The sequence below is a fragment of the Candida tropicalis genome (genome assembly GCF_000006335.3).
Source record: "Candida tropicalis MYA-3404 genomic scaffold supercont3.2, whole genome shotgun sequence".
NCBI classification, from domain to species: Eukaryota; Fungi; Ascomycota; class Pichiomycetes; order Serinales; family Debaryomycetaceae; genus Candida; species Candida tropicalis.
In genome coordinates, this window is record NW_003020049.1 from 1,757,881 (window position 1) to 1,780,299 (window position 22,419).

The 22,419-nt window shown below is 33.2% G+C and overlaps 8 protein-coding genes across 8 annotated transcripts; 3 read left to right on the forward strand and 5 right to left on the reverse strand. All coding sequences in view use genetic code 12, as the record gives it.

The window, feature by feature from the left end:
- Positions 1-294: 294 nt before the first annotated feature.
- On the forward strand, positions 295-1,758 carry SPR1 (Spr1p; the record flags this gene model as incomplete). The annotated part of the gene is made up of 1 exon (XM_002547548.1): positions 295-1,758. One exon carries the CDS (start codon positions 295-297, stop codon positions 1,756-1,758), a length of 1,464 nt encoding a protein of 487 aa, XP_002547594.1.
- A 2,657-nt stretch (positions 1,759-4,415) lies between these two features.
- LTE1 (mitotic regulator) lies at positions 4,416-8,672 on the forward strand (the record flags this gene model as incomplete). Its single annotated transcript, XM_002547549.1, has 1 exon — positions 4,416-8,672. One exon carries the CDS (start codon positions 4,416-4,418, stop codon positions 8,670-8,672), a length of 4,257 nt encoding a protein of 1,418 aa, XP_002547595.1.
- Positions 8,673-8,757: 85 nt separating this feature from the next.
- Positions 8,758-9,333, reverse strand: CTRG_01903 (Mpv17/PMP22 family protein; the record flags this gene model as incomplete). The annotated part of the gene is made up of 1 exon (XM_002547550.1): positions 8,758-9,333. The coding sequence occupies one exon, from the start codon at positions 9,331-9,333 to the stop codon at positions 8,758-8,760; it is 576 nt and encodes a 191-aa protein (XP_002547596.1).
- Positions 9,334-9,576: 243 nt separating this feature from the next.
- Positions 9,577-10,263, reverse strand: CTRG_01904 (Mpv17/PMP22 family protein; the record flags this gene model as incomplete). Its single annotated transcript, XM_002547551.1, has 1 exon — positions 9,577-10,263. The coding sequence occupies one exon, from the start codon at positions 10,261-10,263 to the stop codon at positions 9,577-9,579; it is 687 nt and encodes a 228-aa protein (XP_002547597.1).
- A 1,224-nt stretch (positions 10,264-11,487) lies between these two features.
- Positions 11,488-12,171, reverse strand: CTRG_01905 (uncharacterized protein; the record flags this gene model as incomplete). The annotated part of the gene is made up of 1 exon (XM_002547552.1): positions 11,488-12,171. One exon carries the CDS (start codon positions 12,169-12,171, stop codon positions 11,488-11,490), a length of 684 nt encoding a protein of 227 aa, XP_002547598.1.
- Positions 12,172-13,041: 870 nt separating this feature from the next.
- On the forward strand, positions 13,042-15,054 carry CTRG_01906 (glycine-rich domain-containing protein; the record flags this gene model as incomplete). The annotated part of the gene is made up of 1 exon (XM_002547553.1): positions 13,042-15,054. The coding sequence occupies one exon, from the start codon at positions 13,042-13,044 to the stop codon at positions 15,052-15,054; it is 2,013 nt and encodes a 670-aa protein (XP_002547599.1).
- Positions 15,055-15,334: 280 nt separating this feature from the next.
- CTRG_01907 (SDR family oxidoreductase) lies at positions 15,335-16,360 on the reverse strand (the record flags this gene model as incomplete). The annotated part of the gene is made up of 1 exon (XM_002547554.1): positions 15,335-16,360. The coding sequence occupies one exon, from the start codon at positions 16,358-16,360 to the stop codon at positions 15,335-15,337; it is 1,026 nt and encodes a 341-aa protein (XP_002547600.1).
- Positions 16,361-17,336: 976 nt separating this feature from the next.
- CTRG_01908 (uncharacterized protein) lies at positions 17,337-19,823 on the reverse strand (the record flags this gene model as incomplete). Its single annotated transcript, XM_002547555.1, has 1 exon — positions 17,337-19,823. The coding sequence occupies one exon, from the start codon at positions 19,821-19,823 to the stop codon at positions 17,337-17,339; it is 2,487 nt and encodes an 828-aa protein (XP_002547601.1).
- Positions 19,824-22,419: the final 2,596 nt, after the last annotated feature.

Here is a 22,419-nt window from a genome sequence, read left to right on the forward strand (position 1 = left end):
TTTTGAAAATTTAGAATTTCTTTCCTAGATTTTTTGTGCGAATGTCACGTGAGTCGTATAAGGAGAGAGTGGGAAAAAATTGTATCACGAAGTTTATTTTGTTGCAAAACCAAACCAAAAAAAAAAAAAAGAGAGAGAACAAAGACAAGATGATTATCGCATAAAGGCATTGATTTGTTTTTGGTTCTAATCAATCAATTAAGTGTTTGTCTTATTTCGGATTACTGATTCTATTGATTTCCAACTGATATACGCAAATACGATCTACAATTTTACAAGTCAACCGATCTCACTATGAATCTTGTACATTTGATTATCTTATTCCTACCTCAAATGGCAATTTGTCGAGTCAACGATAAAGATGAGTTTTTAAGTACCACTTTTATACTTCAAGGTTACTTTAATAACCTGTACCAGTCGATGTCTTCTGTTTATGAAGATGAGTTACAGAAAATATACGGAGTAAGCTTAGGTGGTTGGTTAGTTACAGAACCGTGGATAACACCAACATTATATGAGAATGTACAAAATATTTACGTTAGACCTATGCCAGTGGATGAATACACCTTAACGGCAACTTTGGGTAAAGACATTGCGTTAGAGTATTTGCAGCCACATTGGGAAGATTTCTATTCAGAAGATGATTTTGAAGAAATTGCAAACCTTGGATTAAATTTGGTGAGAATTCCTATTGGATATTGGGCATTTGGTTTATTAGAAGATGATCCATTTGTTCAAGGACAAGAAGAATATTTGGACAAAGCAATAGTTTGGGCTACTAATCATAATTTAAAAGTTCAGGTTGGTATACATGGAATGCCAGGATCTCAAAATGGATTCGATAATTCAGGTCACTCTACTGCTACACCGTCATGGTTAGAAGTTCCAGAAAATATGGAATTGACTTATGAAGTGGTGAACTATGTGCTTGATAAATATGGTAATCATTCAACGGTGCACTCGATTCAGTTGGTAAACGAGCCAATGGGATTAATATTAAACAAAGAAAAGTTGATGAATTTTTATACGTATTGTCTTGATCAGGTTGTTGAAAAAAATATTCAAGCAAAACTTGTATTTCATGATGCTTTTCTCAATATTGAAGCATGGAAAAATTTTCCTGGTGAATACATTCTAGATCATCATTTATATGAAATATTTTCTGAGTGGCAAATTACCCTTAGTGTTGAGCAACATTTAGATACCATTCGAAGACAAGGGGAAAGTATTGAGAGATCAGGACAAAGGAGTATTGTGGGAGAGTTTTCTGGTGCCTTGACTGATTGTACCAAGTATATTAATGGTGTTGGAAAAGGTTCACGGTGGGAAGGAACATTCGAAAGTAGACAAAATGGATCTTGTCTTGGGCGAGATGATCCGAATCACAATTGGTTTAAAGAGGACGTGATGAAATTTTTACAAGAGCAATTTTATGTTTATGAAGAAAAGGGAAGTGGGTGGATATTTTGGTGCTGGAAAACTGAAAGTACATTGGATTGGGACATGCAAAGATTAAACATGTTAGAAATGCTACCAGATCCTTTATTTAGGTTCGCGCATATGAACAACGAACAAAATTTTACGAGTCTGAATATTAACATCGATAATAATTCATCACGTGAAGATTCACAATTCAATGTTACAGAAGCTAAGACTACAAAGACAAGAACTAAGAATGAAACAACTATTACTGATATTGAACTAAGTGTATTTGAATATTTCTTAATTACATTGTTACTTTTCTTTCGATTTTGGTAGAGATTTTCAACGAGAATTATTATTGCACTAAAAAAGAGTGAATATATTTTTTTACATATATGCATGCATGTTTTATCTGTGTTGCCATTAATTAGTTAATATTGTTAATATTATTCTATATGTATCTATATTGTTAATATAAGGAATTATTTAAATCCAATTCACATCTTGTCCATTGGTTGCAAAAGATATAAGGGATCATAGCTTTGTGTATTTTATTCAATTCCGCTAAACCAAAAAAACAAAAATGAGTACCAAGCAAAAAAAAAAAGAGTATGGAAAAAGAAAAAAAAAAAAAATTTACATCATCGCGAGATATCAAAGGAGAAAGAAGGGGATACCAGTAATATAGAGCATAAACAATGGTATGTTGATATTGTAACATGTACTTTTATTATGATTGGAGAGTATTACTAACATTAGTTATCATCAGGCAGGAATAAAGAAAAAGAGTTCATTAAGAGATAAAGCATCCAAGAAATCACAATTAGCCAAAGTCAATGAGTTCAAACAAGAACTAGCCCAAACTGAACCTACAACAACACAATCAGATCCAAATTATCATGAAAATCCATTTTTGAAATTAGCTAAAAGTACAAAAAAGGAAAAACAACAAATCAAGAGTGATAATTTCGTTAATAAATTGGTTCTGGGAGAAACAAGAATAAGTAAATCAGCATTACGTAGAAGAAAAAGAAAAGCAAAAGAACAATTGAAACCAAAATTAGATGATTTGTTACTGAATTTACCAGATGAAGATGATAATAATGATAAAACTGGTAGTACGAAGAAAGAAGATACTAAATTGTTTATAAATAAAGTCAAACGTGAAAACAAACCAAATCCAACCAAAGCAAGTGGGATCAAACAAATTTTAAAGCAGGAAAGTGTGATGTTTAAAACAGCTTTGCAAAATAGAGATTCAAATTTTGCATCATTAAAAAGTATGATTCAACAAAACTTGCAAAACAATTCTAAGTAATTGATAACAGACTTGTAAGAATACACGATTTAGATGTTTTTTTTTTGTCTTTGCCTTGTGTTATGGTTCAATCATACACTATCGTATCTCTTGTTGTGCTGCAAAAAAAAAGGAGTAGAGTAGAACAATAGAGTAGATATGTACTACTTTATTTTCATTTGGTGACGACCGGTTAGTGGTAAAACTACGAAACAGAAAAGACTAAAACACGAAGAGCAAGAAAATTATGAGCCCATCAATAGACTTGACATTACGAAGTCATATAACATCAGCACCAACTCTATTGAATATTCCTTCCAAGATGACTTTATACAGGCGAGGGACTCTGTAAAGTGCTGCCAAATTTTTTCCGTGGCGCAATGCAAAAGATTAGTTGAGTTGGTAACATTCTTCTTGATTAGTAAGCTATAATGGTATCTCATTGGCTGTTTAATTACATGCTTTAGTCTATTTCATGTGTGTGTGGCGGATCATCCTTTGTTTAGCTAAAGGAATGTTTGAACGACATAATTAAAGGGGAATTTTTTTTTACTTAATTTACCGCCTTTTTTTTCTCAATAGACTGTTGCCAGACGCGTTGTACTGTAACCGGTAAACTATGGGGCAATATAACCAACATAACAATAGAAGTCAAAAACATACAAGTGCTATAACTATGTCACTTCATTTAATTGTCATTATCTTGAAATGGAAAGAAAAAAAAACATGCATTAGAGTTGTATCGACTAATTTCGACACTAAAGATTTAGCAAAAGTTAGTTGGCTGGGGTTTAGGAAAATCTAAGCCAAATCAAAATTAGCAACTTTCTTTCTTTCTTTCTTACGAAACAAAATATTGTGCACATTTACACGCACACATACAGAGAGAGAGAGAGATCACTAAGTAAGGTAAAGTAAAGTAAAGCGAGAAAGATTTTGGCAACACAAAAACCAACAATTTTGTTCGCGTTTGTTTACATTTCATAAATTTGTGTCACTCCATAGTTTAAAGAATGTAAACAAATCTGTTCCACTGGGTTGCCAATTTTTTTTTTTTCTGTTTGTGGTTGTCCCAAATGGCTGCCATGTTGTTGAATTTTGACCAACGTTAAATAAAACCTGTACACCATTACTGGCTAAATGTCAAGTACAATCAGAAAGAACATGCACAATAGATGAAACAGGTTATTTATGCTATGTGGGTATTATAACTTTCTTTGACTGTCCCATTTTCTCATTAATTCATTGTTTAACATTCTCCATTTATTATTGGGTCGTCTATTTCAGCTATGCATCACAAAAGCTTTTTTTTCTTTTGTATGTGGTGTCAAATAATTTTGTCCAGTGTGTATAATTTTAAAGTAAACAAATATGGTGCGAGTGTTAAAACTAAGGAAAATTTTTCTTGCCTTAACTCATTTGTTGTTGTGAGTTTGTAACATCACAGCGACCTCTTTTTTTTTTAGGCTAACTTTCATTCATCATCAAGTTATTGCTGTCTGTTTTCATTATCAACTTCTCATTATCGTCGTCGTCGTTGTTGTTGTTGTCATTACCATATTAATTGAATTCAATTCTTTGGATAGAACATCACTTTCATTTCATTACATTCGTTACCTTTTATTTTTAAATTTGTTATTTTTTAATTACTACGTTCAATTCTTTCTTTAATTGTAATTTTGCACACATCTTAAAAATGACAGACGAACATCAACAGGCTTCCAATCTTACGGGTGAAGTTGACAAAGATTCATCACCAGCAGAAACTATGTTGGAATGCAATAGTGACAACAATTTTACACAGGATCTGGATAACCAAGAATTTGAGGAACAGAGAGAAGAAGAGGAAGAGCAACAACTACTGAATAATCTCGATGACAACAATTCACTAGTCAATTTATCAAATGATATACTTTCCACATCCACTTCAAACCACAATTTTCAACAACAGCAAGAAATTGCCATTCATGCAGCAAGTGTGCATCCTGATTTTCTTTACAATAGACACAACGAATCTATATTTGATGATGAAGAATTATTTCCTTGTCTACCAACACAAAGCAGAGACGATCTAGTTAAATATGATGATACCAACCCAGAATTAATCAATCAAGCAACCATCAAAGCACTAATAGTACATATGACATCCCCAGAAATAATTGACTATGATTTGATCTGTGATTTCTTTTTGACTTATAGATTGTTCTCCAATAGTCGTGAAGTTATGGATTTATTATTGACAAGATTGATTTGGGCTCTACAATATCTTAACTCACCAGTAGAAGATAATATTAAAATTGGAAAACTAGTGTTGTTGCGAACATTTGTTGTTTTAAGACATTGGATCCTTAATTATTTCATTGATGATTTCAATAATGATTATCAATTATGTGACTTGTTTGCCAAAACCATGAATAGTATAACCCTAGAGTCAAACTTGGTGGTAAAGCATGGTGTTGAACAAACTGAAGCCACAATCAATAACTCCATCTTCACATCAAAAATTCTTGGAGATTTAAAGATTCATTGGTTGAAGATTATCAATGAGTTTTGGTTATTGGACTTGGATTTTGATGCTATTATGAATAGTAACAATGCGTACAATTATGTCATACCATTAGCAACTTCATTGAATAACAACAAGAAATTGTCCAAGTCAAATACTGAAATATCAATCCATACCAACCCATCATTCCGTAGATCGGCAATGCTTTCGTTATATGATTCAAAAACCCATCACAAAACATTAATGTTTGATGACGAAAACAATCTCCAAGCAGAACGTACACAATTATCCATTAATAACTTGTTTTTACAACACGATTCCTCCAGAATATCAATCAACAATAAGATCCATCAAATGCAACAACGTAAGAAGTTGGTCAAGTCTCCAACATTTTCAAGCTCATTTAGTCTACCAAGAAGTTCCCCTCTTTCTATGGCTACAAGTATTTCACCAACAAAAGGAGCACCTCAGGTCAAGGAAAGACGTACAATGAAACAGGCATCCAGGCATAATCATATGAATATCAAGGATTCGTCATTGGATTTAAAGAAGACGAAGACAGTTCAACATAAGTCGCATGATAACCAAGAGAACTTTCCACCACTAACACAAACCACACCAACAAAGACAAAATATTTCAATGAAGCTGGGTTTGCCACAAATGGTCATATTAAATTACCTACTTCTAAAGTTGCTGGGATTGTTCCTTCGACACCAGTCAAAGTTATGGATTATGCTTCCACGGATGCACAGTCTTTTATGTCACCAAAAGCGTTTGCCCCACCGCAACTTCCATCAAATTCATCTATATTTTCCGACCATGATAGTTTGAATAGACGAGGCTCTATACGAAAGTTGATGGACAGTTGGAAGAAAACCTTAGTTGTGCACAAAGATTCAGCTTCTCGTATGTCTACTGCTACCGCCGGTACCACCACCACTACAGCTGATCAAATGTTAACTTCTAAACCTTCGACTGAAGATCTCAATAGGTTAATAACAGATGCAATCAATGTTATGGATGACAAGAAAGATGTTGGAAGAAGAGTTGATGCTTTAAGTGCTAGAATCATTGACGAATTGGAATATTTGATAAGAAACTGTATCCGCAGTGAAACCAGCAGTGCAATTATTGAACTGCATTCACAATTTTCTGATCAAACTTCAAATGGGAATAAGAGTAATACTGATAGTGTACGTACTAGCAGTGGTGGAATTGCATCTGAAAATGAGGTTAAAAACGTTGAAGAGGATGACCAAAATGTTAAGGAACCCATCATACTTAAAGAAGAAGATCATTTGAAACCCACAGAAGGTGTTCCAGAGAAAGATGAAGAAGATGAAATGGATATAAATGATTTATCTGATTTGAACATTGTCAAAATTGACAACTTAATCAACGATAGTGATAACGTTTACAATGTCAAAGTTCCAAGAAACATATCATCTAGTAACATCCTTGAAGAAGAGGAGGGAATGGAAGAGAAACAAGATGACTCAGAAGGTTCATCTTCATTTCAGAGTCCAGCCAGTATTAATTGGAATGACGAAGATAATATTAATATTGGTGATAAAACTCCATTGGAAGAAGAATTTGATGAATTTAATTTCCTGACTGAAGAACCGCAGAAAAAGAGAGCTTCACAATACTCAGAACCGGGTTTCAGTTTCCAAAATCCGAATCAATCAACAGGTCATTCTTCTATCTCAACCCCAAGTAATATCACGCAATATGATGCTGAAGTTGCTGATCTTGGTATTGCAATGAGTCCACATCTGGAAAAACCGAAAAGAATTAGTTTCTGTGAGAATGCTAACACTAGTTTGACTCATAACAAGAGACTCTCCATGTGGTCTAGAAATTCCAATGGTTCAGTATTCAGAAGAGATTCAATCAAATCATATGTGAGTTATGATTCTGCTTTCTCGATTTTCAACGAACACAATTCAATTAAATATGAGAATACCGAATACAACGGTTTGAAAAAGAAGACTGGTTTTAATAATCTTCGTATTGCCGCAGGGGCGGATGAAAATCAGATAACTTCGATTTCACGTAGTAGTTCCAAAAGTATTAGGTATAGTGTATTATGTGCTTTAACCGAGTTACCATTTCATGAATTGGCTCGTCTTTCCAAACAATCATCTGCTGATGTGGCAGATAGTTCTATTTTTTCATCGGCATGCAAGAGTTCCATTAGAACTACCAACAAGGAATCATTCCATTCTACTGCGTATACTGGATCAAGTAGTAATTCTGTTGCTATACCAGGAATCAGTAGTTTTGCATTGAAAGAATTGGCTGCTATTCCAGATGAAAGTATTCAATCAGCTGAAGATCCTATACAATTTGCATTACATAAGCTTGAAGGTAAATCTTCATCTAAACTGACATTAAAGAAGAAAGTTGAAGAAGAGGAAGAAGAAGTCAACAGAATGGATGATACTGAAGATATCTTGAATGAGATAAATAATGCCAAGACTGTTGACGTCATCAGTTTTGATGATGATGAAGAAGCATTTGATGTTTCTGCAACTCCTTTGACACCAATCAAGAAGAGAATTAATGATAGTACAAATATAACAGGTGATGATTCTCAAGGACAACAATACCAATATTCTCAATCACACTCTCAATCACGTCAACTTGATTCACCAAGTGTTATGTTGGATAATTTTTCATCATCATTGTCAGTAGATGATATTATGCTAAATAATGCGCATATTTCTTTTGTTTTATCATATGATTCCGAGGAAATTGCCAAACACATGACACTTATTGAAGCTGATCTTTCATTGTCATTAGATTGGAAAGATTTGATTGAATTGAAATGGAATCATTTAGTAACTGGTGTTACAAGTTGGTTACAAGTTATTCTTAGAGATTTTGCGGGGGTCAATTTAGTTATTGACAGGTTTAATCTCATGGTAAATTGGATCATCTCTGAGGTTTTATTATCTCAAGATGAACGTGATGAAGTGATTAAAAGATTTATTCATATTGCTCATCATTGTGTTCAATTACAAAATTTCGCCACTACTATGCAAATTGTTGTTGCTTTAAGTTCGCTGAAAATTGAAAAATATGTTGATGATGAAGTTGATGAACTGTTGAAAAAATTATGTTCACCTTTGAACAACTTTTATCAACTTAGAAAAGCCACTAATAATATTCAACCTTCCAAAGGGTGTATTCCATTTGTTGGATTATACATTAATGATTTGGTTTATAATAATGAAAGAGTTGGTAAGATTAATGATAGATTGATTAATTTTGGTAAATTCAGAACATCAGTAGCAATTGTTAAATCATTATCACAATGTATTGAATGGGCTAAAAATTATAGATTCGATGTTCAACTGGAGTTATTATCCAAATGTCTTTATATTTCATCTTTAACTGAAGATGAAATGAACTTTTGTGTACAATTTTTACAGAAGTCGTGATAGAGATATTAAACACTTGTGAATGAAAAAGGAATAACTTCCATTACTATTTTAATAAAAATTTTGTCTTTAATTTCTAATCTATTTACTTTGTTCTATGTAAAATATAACTTAAGAAAGTATTCCAACCGATGCTTACAAAATTAATCATTAATAATCGTAAATGAGGAGGTAATAAATAAAAATTTGCAAATTGAACAAATGGCCAAACCATCCAATTAGTTCTTACAGTATCCCACCATTTCTCTTCAAATTTCAATTTTAAATTTTGCCAAATTGGTTGTTTTCCTTCAAGTAAAGTCATAGAACCATAATATATAGGGTAACAAATGAAAGGAACAAATATAGTTTGATCAATTAATACTCTAAATAAAGTAGTTTTCAATTTTGTATAAGATCGATTATTACTCTTCCATTGAATTTTTGTACCTAAGAATTTGTACCATGTATGACCAATAGGACCAAATATACAAGAACCAAATATAAATGCTCTAAAAGTTCGTTGATAATCAAAAGTTGATGATTTATTGGATTGATTAGTAGGGAATAAATATTGTGCAAGAATATCACCCAGACCCATTAATATACCAGTGGAAATACAATTAGTCGTTATTGGATACTTTTTTAATAAAGAATTATAAGCTGTAAATAAGTGTCTCATCTTGGGGGGAATGAAGGATTGTTGGAAGAGAAAAGATTATTATGGCTGTGAAATTGATTCTTTTCAGTTTATTTTTTTTTTTCGCGATCTTTTTTGTTGGATGAAGATGATTCTGAGTCTTAGTGAGATCAGAACTACCAAATGTACAGAATTTGAGTCACATCAAAGAAACATTACATATATTATCCAGTTATAATAACAAGCATAATCATCTATAGAATATATATATCTTGTACATGGTTCTCAATCATAGAACATGTAAAACTCTTGATCTTCATCTTCTATATCCACAATTTCTTCCAATATATGACCACTACCATGACCATGACCTTTAGTATTATGAACAAAACTCAAGAAAGTATTCCAACCAGTAGCCCAAATATTTTGAGCAACAATTCTTAAATGAACAGGAATGAAAAATAAATTAAATAATTGGAAACCTGGCCAAACTGTCCAATTTGCACTTAAAACTCTCCACCAATTATTATATAATTTATCTTGAATAACCAGAAATGGATCTTCTCTACCTGCTAAAATAACCATGACTGTATTATATAAAGGGATCCATACTAACCCAGGAAATATCAATTGATCAATACCCATTCTAAAAACAGTATCATAAAAATGAATTTTTTGTTTCATATGAGGAACTTCTTTCATTTTTTGTCTATGAAATATATTAATGAAAGGATTTTTGATCTTTGGTAATGTTTTACCATGCCATAGAACACTAATCGGAGCAAAGAAACAAGATCCATAAATACCTGCTCGAATTATTCTCTTGCGATCTATTGGTTGATTAGGTTCTTTAGGAAATAATGATTGTGCTACATAATCTCCTAAAGTGAAAAATAATCCACATCCAATGGAATTCATTATCCATGGACGTCTTTTCAATAATTCATTATATCTATGGAATAAAGTTGGCATGGCAGATACAATCAGGATGAAGATGAAGTGTTAGTGGATGACGAAATCATAATGAAATAATAAAATAGAAAAACGGAATACAATGTAAAAGAAGGAAGAAAAAGAGTTAAAAACTATGTAGAAGGTAAATAGTTTTGTTTATATACATTTTGGTCCCGGGATATGGGGATCCTTGAATCTCCGTCGATATTCTTTATTATGAAATTTCTATTTATCCGTAATTCGGAGTCTGAAATATAAAACAGGTGCAATTTGTTTTTTCTCTCTCTCATTTAGGTTGACAGGTGAGTCCCTCTTTCCGCTTTGGTAGGAACAGGTGATTGCGAAAGATAACACAATCGGATTCTTATATCTTCTATACGAAATAGAAATCATATGTACTACAATTACAGCTCATTAATTAGGAACTTACAATTAGTGTTGTCAATTACTATATCGATAAGACCATATTTATAATGGATTCGCCGTATGATCATGTGTTTATGGGCGTCCTTGAAATTATGTATGTTCTTTAAACATGGATTGGGAAGTTAATCGCGAGATATGGTTTCGACTCTGAATGATAACATGATGAGATCTACTTATCGGTATTGATTCTAGAGATGGATTACAGTTGTTTTTGATAACTTGCAGTCTTGTTCATATTATGAGTCAATAGTTACCTGTTGCAAGCAAATTACCCACCAGCGAGGCAATTGAACAATAGGATGGTACAGTTGTTGAAAGTTGATACGTTTAGGTGGTAAGAATTGCTTTGTTGATACTAGAGCGTGTCAGTACAAGTAACTAAAAACTAGCAACGGTTGATACTTCGAGTCAAGAAATAGTCTGTTAAGATTTACGAGCTCATATTTACTTTAATAGCTTAATCACTTTTTAGTGATAAATTAATGATGGCATATACCAAGTTTTTTACATGGCATCCATTGCTTATGATTATACTGGATAGATCCACAAAAAGATATCTAGTTGAAATGATTGAATTTTCTGGTTAGCATGCTGATCTATTGGTATCTCGTATTTAACAGTTCCGTTTGTCTCAGCGGGGTTAGTAGTGGCCAGTATGGATTTGTGGACCCCTGGTCATGGAATAGTTCCACCTCTATTGTTCAATATTCAAATACACTGGAGTATACATTTTGGTAACTCACAATCGACTACATTTCATAAAGAGTCATATAAAAGAATGTCCAATAAATTAAATATAACTATACTATGTCCATATTACAAGCCCTTGGCAATTTTAATCATTTCTGCACTTTCAACAATCAAAACTTTTTCTTTCAATTCACCTTTAACTCCTTTTGCTGCAAAATCAACAGCAACTTTACCAACATCACTAGCATCTATTGAATTCAACCAACGTTGTAAGAAAGTATTTTTAGCCCAACTACCAATAGTTGCTGATACATCATTACCAAGACCATGACTGCCTTCACGTTGACCAAGCAAAATACCAGGTCTTAAAATAACAGTATGATCAAAACCTAAAGCAATGACATCATCTTCTAATTGACCTTTTGTTTTCATATATAAAAATCTTGATCCAGAATTGGCACCCATAGAACTAACTAAAACATATACTTTAGTTCCATTTTCTTTAGCTGCTTTAGCAGCGGCATAGTTTATACCATAATCGATTTTTTTGAAATTTTCAGCAGACCCGGCTTTTGCTCTAGTTGTACCAAAAGAAGAAATAAAAGCATCTGTTGATTCATTTGATTTAATTAATTCCGGCCAATTGTCAGTATTTTTATCTTCTAATGATTTGATTTTTTTAGATGGGTCATTAAAATTTGGGGTTCTTCTTGTAACTGTAACAATTGAATTGAAAACTGAAGAAGATTCAGCAAATTTAACAATTTGAGTTCCAACAAATCCAGTAGCTCCTAATATAAATGTACTCATGTTTTATGTAAAGTTGTTATTTGTTGTTTGTGATGTGGGTAGAAGAAAGAAAATAAGGAATGGAGGTTAATGAAGAAAAATGATTGCTATATTTATATCGTGAAAAATTTTTGGATAGGGAAGGAAAGCGGATAAGAAAACGGCGCGGCAGATAATTTTTTTTTTCGTCTTGTTTTCCTTCCCATTTTATTATGTTCCCGTCTTGTGACAATAGGGTTTAAAGTCGACTAACGGGTAGTATGTATAGTCCAGTATCCCAAATTCATTGTATTGTTTGTTCATCAATCGTCTGAAATAATATTCGGCTGTCTAAAGCGGCTGTTTCTTAATTGGGAAATAATCCGAAATTAATTTACCATTACTTATTGTCTGCTCCACGCAGGTGTTTGAATGTGTCGAATATACTCTCGAAGAAGTTAATACAGTTGATTCATTGACATGATTCTCAGTTCCAGTTTCTTCTGACAATTAGCATTTCTACCTGGAACAACATGCCCAATTTCATCTTTGAATTTCGGCCGAGAAAAGAAAAGTAGTGTGGAAGTTCAAATTGGTACTTTCAACAAATTTGTTCAATTTATATGGAAGTAAAAGTACTATAATTGTCCTTAGCTTACCCACTCGGTGTATATTTGGTCATTAATTTCATTATACATTGCCAATTTCATATTTCATAGTTGCAGTCATGTGTTATCCAATCATGTCAAGAATGAACCAAGAAACTCGTAGTTTGAGTACACCCGCCATGCATTTTCTTTTTCTGATTCGTAAGTTTGTAAGTTTGAATGTTTGACAAGGGATATAAAAAAGATCCATGTTTCATCGAATTTCAACAATCCAACTGGACGAGTTTTTCTTCCTCAACGAATAATGAACGTATTACCAGATTACAAAGAGGATGAACCACCCACATATACGGAAAATCGTACTCAAAACCCAGAATATGCAAGTTTTCGAAGTTATCAATATACTTTTTTACCAAGAGACGAAGAGGTCAAATTCAATCAGACCCAACCACCTCAACACATGCCCAATACAACAGAAGCAACTGCTCATTTAAAATTATTGAAAGCTTTTGGGGAATTGAAAAAGAAGGTACTTGAACTGAAATCAACTAAAAGTTCAGATGATAAAGACTGGAAAATGTTTGTCACCCTTGCTGTTAGACGATTCATTATATTCATATCAGCTTTGAAACAACGCAGTAATGGTTTTACAAGAGGTGACAGGAATTTGGAAACAACTATCGATAATCGAAGTCAAGCATTTACAACCATGGCTAATCAATTGATTCCTCCATTGGACGTTATTATGGTTTGGCACGCATTCATGTTGAATCCATTGACGTTTTATGATGTATTTGTCAGAAACGACATGTATTATTTCATCAATTACCCATTCCCATTGCATATAATCAATGCTTATATAAATGATTCAACTTTTGAGTTTGTTGTTCCTGATGAGTTGAAAAAGAACTATTTATCATTCATTGGTGGCTTCACCAGGAATGCTAATGATTTGCAGTACGATCCGGATTTGATTACATTTCGTGAACATACAGTAATTTTATACTGTCCTTACACTGGAAATCCAATCAGCAATGATATACCATTAACCACTTCTGACGGTACTGGATTTATTGATGAAGGATTTATTACCGACAACATGGGATTCAAATATAGAAATCTCCAGAATATAGGGATGGGTACAAAGTATATCACACATGATGAATTGCGGAAGTTTTTACTAGATTTTGATATTCAACAACTGAGGATTCTAGAAGGTTTGATTAAATTTTATTCACGAATAATGGTAGGTCCAATGCTTGTGACTAGACATCCTGATAGGATTAATGATGAAATTTCCAAGGATGTCACGACCACATCTCAGGAATTTCATGCCGATATTTCCAAAAAACCTAACCCAGCAGTTCCATCTTTTCAAGATATCTTACGAAGAGTTCGTTCAAATAATCGATATCGTCTGGCTGCTCAACGGTTGATTTTAGGAGGATATTATAAATTCAATGTGATCAGTTTTACTGTTCCTAATAGTATTCAGATTGGTGAAGATTTAGTGGATTGTGTCATTCGTCAAGGTAGTTTTGTTGAAAAGATGAATAAGCTTAATTGGTTAAATTCACCATTGAGAAATGAAGGGTTATCTGAATCTTTGGTTAGATATCGAAGATTTTTTGAACTATTGACCGAGAAAACCTTGAATCGTATGTTGGTGCCTACTTTAGATATTGACTTAATGTGGCACACTCATCAGTTACTGTTGTATGGATATATTAGAGACTGTAAATCATCTCCATGCCAAAGAGTGATTGATCATAATGATAAAGTGGGACAAAAACCTTTAGATGATGGATTTGCATTCACGTCTAAGTTATATAAATTGAAGTTTAAAGAAGAGTATTCTGTTTGTTTCTGTAACTATTGCGTTGCTAAGAGAGCAAGTAAACGCAGTAAAATATCCCGGGCATTCAAATCACTGAAGAAATTGAAAGCTGAACAAGAAACAATGCAATCAAGTCCATTATTCTTACAGAATGGAGAAGGTATGACACATGTTGGTGAACATTGTTCTGTGGTACAATTCGTCAAATGTGCTGGTACTCCAGGTGCTTGTGCTGGTATGGCTACATGTGCACATATCGGTGCTGTTTATTTAGGAGGTGCATTCATTGGTGCTGCATATATGGGAGGTTGTGGTGCCGGTGGTAATTGTGGAAGTGGAGAAAATGGTGCTGCGTGTGGAGGAGGTGGCGGGTGTGTTGGTGGTGGCGGATGTGTTGGTAATGCCGGTGGTGTCAATTGTGGTTCCTCGGTAGGATGTATTTCAGGGGGATGCGGTGGTGGTGGAGGCGGGGGATTCTGATTCCATACTATCACTTCAACTGCTAAGTTTTGCATTCCCTCGTATAATCCCTTCAAGGTGTAAGTTTCATATAGACTGTTAGTAGATTGAACAATATCATAGAAATTTTAAGAACATATGTTGCAAGGTTAATTGAAAAAAAGTCCATACTTAATCAACGCCGATAACTACATTTTGATTTGGCCAATTCTTGGTTGCAAGAAATTGATTAACGTAACATCGCACACACATATTATAACATCTCTATAATATTAATTAAATAATTTCTATAAACATCAATTTAAGCAATGATTTGAGAAACAGTATCATCAACAGATTTCTTGAAATCGATAAATTCAAAACCTAATAATTCTTTAGTTTTATCATTTTTAATTTCACTTTCAAGTTTTTTCCAATCATCAGCTTGAGAAGGATCACCAACTGGTAAGATTTCTTTTAAAGTTGGGAAATCATTACGAATAATATCTAAAACTGATTGAGTTGAGAATGCAGAACAAGCCAAAAGTAATCTTTTACCAATAATTTCCTTATTTTCAAATGAACTAATATGAGCTTTTGCAACATCTCTAACATCAATGAAATAACCTGTTAAATTTGGAGAAACTTGAGAATCTTTATTTAATTTCAAAACAGAATTAACAATTTCAGCAGATGTATTTAATTGTGATCTATCTTTAATTTCAAATGCTTGTGGTCCAAATACATAAACTGGATTAACTGTAGATAAAGTGAAATTTGGTTTTTCATTTTTCAAAAATTCCCAAGCTTCTTGTTCAGCAAATTTTTTGGATCCAACATAACCACTATGTGGATTAGATTTAGCTTGTTCATAATTAATTGGATTCCAGTCAGATTCATCTTTAGATTTGGAAGGATCAGCAAGATCAAAAAATGCACCAATGGCAGCATATGAAGAAGTAACAACAACATGTTTAATTTGTGGTCCATATGTCTTAATAGCTTGTAAAGCATTCTTGGTACCATTAATTGCAGGAAGTAATAATTCTTTTTCAACATCAGTAACATTAAAATGGAATGGAGATGCTGTATGTAAGAAAATAGTAACTTCTGGGTGAGCTTTCAAAGCTTCATCAAATGCACCTTCAACAGCAATATCTTTAACAATTTCATAGGAGAAGTTTTCAGATTGTAAACCAGCAGCTTTTAAATTTTCTTTTAATGAATCACCTTTTTCATTAGATCTAACAGTACCAACAACTTTATAGTTCTTTTGAATCAATTGTTTAACTAATTCTTGGGCAATATAACCAGAAGCACCAGAAACGAAAACAGAAGTAGAAGACATTATGATTTGATTTGATATGTATAAATTTTAATTGATTGTGTAAATAATTGGATAATATGAAAAAAAATGAATTGACAATTTTCAGAGGATTATCTTCTCTTATTTATAGATGTTATCGTTCTTCGTCATTCCAGGACTTTACGTAATGGGTTTCACTGGTCAAGCATGAAGTTCCTGAATTCAAAGGGAAAAAGGAAAAAGAAAAAAAAAAGAAATTTTCATTCACTTATTCATCCGTCGTATCTTTTTGTGGTTGGTGAAAATCGGCCGGATTAACCCTAAACAGGAAATAATCCGCACTGTCAACCACACTAAAATGCTAGCTAACCATCAAAATTCAAAAAATTGCCTCAATTGCTCAATTTCATTCATTGCTATCCTTATTAGCAATAGTTTCTCTTAATATTAACTTTTAATTAAACTCTATAATGTTATCCTTTATTAAACTAAATTCCCTTTGTAATTCATTAGAGAGGGAATAAAAAAGAACAATACAATTTAGAAAATCCGAGAATTGGGTTGCACAACAGAAAAAAAAAAAGGAAAAATTTTTTGACACTTATCCACAATCAAATATCATTCGGCCGAAATTTGTCATTTCTTTGTGGCTTGTTTTGAATTGACATTTCTTGAATACATTAACAAGGAAAGGGGCGATGTATTTGACAACATGACAGAACAAGAGAAGAGCTACTAATTCTATACAGGGGTCAATTTAATTCGCCCGAATATTTATGCTTCTCTGATGATTGGTTGCAAATACAGAAAACTACAATTTCATATTCATATTGTACCCATATGAATAACAATATCTATTCATCAAAAAACCTACAAAAAAAAAAATTATAACTAATGAAGAATTAAATGAATGTATATCAACAAAAATAACCAAATAATAATAAAACCAAATATAATAATAATAATAATAATAATAATAAAATACAAACGTAAACACATAACAAATATTCTAATTTGATTAGGAAGATAACCATGGATGATTGATCAAACTGCCAGCATCGGCACGTTTCTCCGGCAGAATTTCCAACATTGGTAACAAGAAACTGGTGATCAATTCAGCTTCTTCAACTTCGATATGATACTTTTCTATTAAAACCAGTTTCAAATCCCATGGTTTCAATACTCGGATTCTTAATAATTCACCATGACAATTGAAATAATTCTTACCATAACGAGACACCAACTTTCTTGGGAATTCACCCAACAATTCTTGAATTTGTGCAAGATGATCATCATCTTTATTGAATGAACCACCATCTCTTGGATCAAATAAATAATCACCAGTTAATAATTCAAAGATTAAACAACCAATTGACCAAATATCGGCCAGGGAGTTCCAAGGCAGCGATAAAATAACCTCAGGACTTCTATATTGTCTGGTTTGGATATTGTCAGTGAAATGATGATCAACCCACGCAGAATTACCAAAATCAGCGATTTTGACAGAAATTTCACAGCTGTTGTGGCAATTAGTTCTGTTTTGTTCATGGGAATGGAAACTACCAACAAACGAGAAATTTCTCGGACTGATATTTTTAAACGATGATTTCCTAGCTTTGGAATCAAAGTCAAAATCCTTGAAAATAGAGTCTGATGATAATGAAGTGATTGGCTTCGATGATCTAATAGGACCAGTCGATGAAGTAGAATTCTTCAGCATCTTGTAACTTTGTGAGCTATTAGATAATGTACGAACATGTTGGCAAGATGGATTACGGGATGGTACATGTAGTTTGCTCAGGTTTCTTCTAAACAATGAAGATCTTCTACTACCAGAATTAGCTCTGAATTTGGAAATTTTTTCATCTTCAAATTTACTAATCAACTTGTTAATGTCTTTGATTTCAATCAAAACGTTTTCCGGCTTCAAATCGGTATGAATCACTCCACAATGGTGGATATAATCAATTGCCATCAACATTTGTTTAGCAATTTGTTTAACAAGAGTGAAAGGAATGCCACCATAAGTCTTGGATGTTTCCATTAATTTTGCCAAAGATTCAGAAGTCATTGACCTTAATCTTCTGTCCAAATCATCTTCCCAGGTTTCAACAGTAGTGGAGGATTCTGTGTCTTCCAGTTCAATGGTTAATTCAATTGGAGCACATGATGACCCCGACGAGGTGGATGAATTAGTGGAACCAACACTTGGTGGATTTTGTGTTTGCTCACTTCCATTACTTGAATCTTTTCTACTACCAAGACCCAAACTCAACATGGATTTAGTACTCTTTTTCCAGCTCTTTGAATCCCATTTGTTGAATTTCATTTGTTGAACAGGACAGTCTTCAGTTTCTTTACGCTTAATCTCAGTGCTTAAACTTCTGTGTAATCTCTTGTATTTGTAAATTAAGTTGAGTAAATTTTCTCCAAGGATTTCAAACACCATACAAATATGTTCCCCGTGAGGACCAGAAATTTCAAAATCATCTAAAAGCTGCATCACATGCTTGAAACCAGGATGAGATTTGTTATCACCACCGAAAAATTCTTTATCTTCATCCAGTATGTGATCATTATTAGTGATTGGGTCACATAATGCACTCATGATTTTAATTTCATCTTTGGCAGCTTCCATATAGTTTTTATTTGATTTAACAAATTTCAAAGCAACATACTGTTCTTCCATGTCGGAATTCTCATGGGTTTCTACATCAGCCAATGAGCTATTGTATCTTGCTTTCGCTAACCATACGGTTGAAAAATGACCCCAACCTAGTTTACGTAAAATTATGTATTCTCGATTAGGAATTTTCTTGGAGTAGTAAATCTCACCTTTACAAACTGGATGGTAACCACCATGTTTATAATCAGCCGTGGATTCTTCAGCCTTTGGATCATAGTTGAGATCAGATTCCAGGTCTGACAAGCATGCTAATTCATCATCTTCTTCATCGATTGAATTTCCTAGGGTTTCTTCACCTTCTAGCGTTGTTTCACCAATGACGGAATATCTACTTTCCGGTAGAAGACTAATAGTAGATGGTCTACGAGCATTCCCTGAAAATGAACCGATTCGTAGTAAACTTCTTAAATTTGGACGAGACGTAGAACTTGGTGAAGTTGGAGGCTGATATTGTTGTTGTGGTGGTGGTGGTGCTGGTTCTTGTTGATGTTGAGATTTGGTACTTTTATTTGAATGTAGTCTGAAAATAGAAGATGCAGTAGATTTTTTGCGGACTAAAGTAGGGGAATCTGGGGGCAGTGGTTGATTTGATTCTTGATTTTTTGTGGATGATATTGAGAAATGATGGGAGTGATTATGCTGTTGTTGTTCATTATGATTGTGACTGTGGTTGTGGTTGTTGTTGATGTTGTTGGTTGTTTCAATAGTCATTTCACTATTTTGCAAAGAAATCACATCCGTTGAGAAATCATCTGGTTGTAAATAATTTGCTTGATGATTATGATGATGAGTTGATGGCGAAGAGTCAATTACTAACATGGCTGTAGAATCATAAGTAGCTATACTAGAACTTGTTCAAATATATATATCAAAATAGGGTTGTCTATAATTAATTGGAGATAAAGTAATTAAAAGAAAAATTGGCAACATGTGGTTGTCAAAAAAAAAATCGAAAAAAGAAATAAGTGGATTTCATATAAATATTAAAAGAAAAAAAAAAAAATTCAATCCCATACAGACAAAACAAAGAAGCAACAGTTTTATTTCTTTTACTTTGGTGTTTGGTTTTCACCACAACGGAGAACTAAAGCAAAAAAAAAAAAAAAAAAAAGAAATGTGTGGATTCGTTGTCTAACACAAATTAGTTAATCTCACGCCGAAAAGGAGAGAGAAAAAGAGAGACATTTTTGTTTTTTTACAGGTTGCTGTTGCTCAACCTGCAGAAATGACATTTATTTTCCAGTAATTTACCGGGACACGACTCATGGCCAATATATCCCTTGAGGTTATTTGGAATAAAACTAATAAAAGCCACTTTTGCATCTCTGTCTCTCTCTCTCTTGTGTATTAAGGAAGTAGTGTTATAATAATAATAATATTGGATATTAACCGTTGGACAGAATTAAAATCAATATCCTTTCCACATCAAAAACAAAAAAAAAATGGCATGATAAATCAGAGATAAAGCAATATTTAATATTTATTAGATAATCACTGCTTATTTGAATTGTCAACAGAAGATGAAGAAGAGTTGCGGTAATCATTATGCATGCTCAAGAACTTGTGGATCGAAAGAAAACGAATGAACGGACAACTGGACACAATACTGGGGGAGGGAAAGGGATGAAGTTAGTGAAAGTGCCTTTTGTTTTATTTCTGAAAGAGAGTATACAGGAACAATCGGTTTAGCGGTAACAAAACCAACCTTTTGTATTAACCTTTTTTTTTCATTTTTGAATTAATTTTCTTCTGTCCTGTTTACAAATGAGTTAATTATTAAAGTGATAAATGGCACAATTTTTAAGATGGTTATAGCCAATGAGAACCAATTGTAAGGTAATTCGTAGAAGATGGTGAAAGAAGGAATGAAAGGTCATCTGTTTTTTTGTTGTTGTTTCGTTTTAGAATAAATTACAGAAATTTGCGATTATTATTACTGAAATTGATAAGCACTAATCAATAATTAATGACAAAAATAATCATTTCAATCAAATGTATAATTATTGTAACGAGATTTTTTTTTTTTAGTCCATCTCCGCCCACCGAAGAAAATTATTTTAGCACCAAGTTTTATTCGCTCTATTTTTTTTTCTCCGCTGTAATGGATAATAGCCAACAAATTCAAAGACACACATAAATTTGATTGCCAACATATTCAACATTCGCTTTCTCTCTGTCCCTCCCCCCTCCTCCTCGTCCCCTCTCCCCTCTTGTGTCTACGGCTTTTTATTTCTTTCTTTTTGGGTTTTGTTACTGTCAGGTTGCTGATTGTTGTAATTGCCCTCCTTAATACATATTCTCACGTAATAGTCATCCGTAAGGGTATGAAGTAACCCTACAATGAGAAAAGTCGGGGTAACATCCGGTTAATTATTCCCGCCAATTTTCTATCTTACTCTTATTCATCGGATTCACACGAGCGATGTCCTTCTTTCAAGAGTATTATTTTTTTTTTTTTGCTAATGCCCATCCAATAATATAATTTTGAGCCCCCGCGCGTCAAAAGTTTTTGTCCTGAGACAAGCGATGGTTTGTAACACGTGGGGATGAACAAATTTGTCAATCGTACAAAATTATCTCTTATTTTTTCTTTATTTCTTGTCTTCTATTTTGCTGCTCAATTGCCGTTCATTGAAAATAAACTCAACCTGTCACGTGTATCGTGTCTTTCTGTTGCTCTGCTTGCTTGTTCGCTCTCCCCTCGGTTCTCCGCGTGTCGCAGATTACGTCATGCGACGGATCAAACTCCGGATTCCACCACTGTTTTGTGATGTAATGACAAAGAAAACCATAAAAACAAGGAGACAATAGCTGAACCTAAACCGTCAGTTAACCGCTAAACAACTGTGGTTAATCATTTCCCTGTTGATATATCTAATATTATCATTAATTACACTGTGGATTCATTTAAAAGATATCTTAGATCTATCAAAGAAATAAAATAAAATTAAACAAAACCAATAACCAATAACTTGTAATTTATTGTTCAATATATTTTTTACTGATAAAAGATTATAATTTTTCTTTGCCTGTGGTAAAAGATAAAAAAATAAAATGCAAAAAAAAAATGCCGCATGACTCGGATATTATACCTTAAGATAAATAAACGATTTCCGATCTCCTATTTTTTTTTTATTTTTTCTTCTTCTACTGTCCCATCTGAGTTGCTACCAATTGTGGTTGCACCTGTTATAATTTGTGCAACTCCGATACTTCCAGATCATCGCCTAAACGACAACCCAAAAAAATAAATGAAGGCTTACTTTACCGTTAAGTATTCTCCGTTCTGACATGATTACTAATTAATCGTACCATTACCGACATAGGGAGATGTCATGACATCTGTTGACTTTGCACGTGCCTTAAGTTTGAAAATCAGTCTCGATGCACGTTCTTAATGCTGCTTACACAAGAT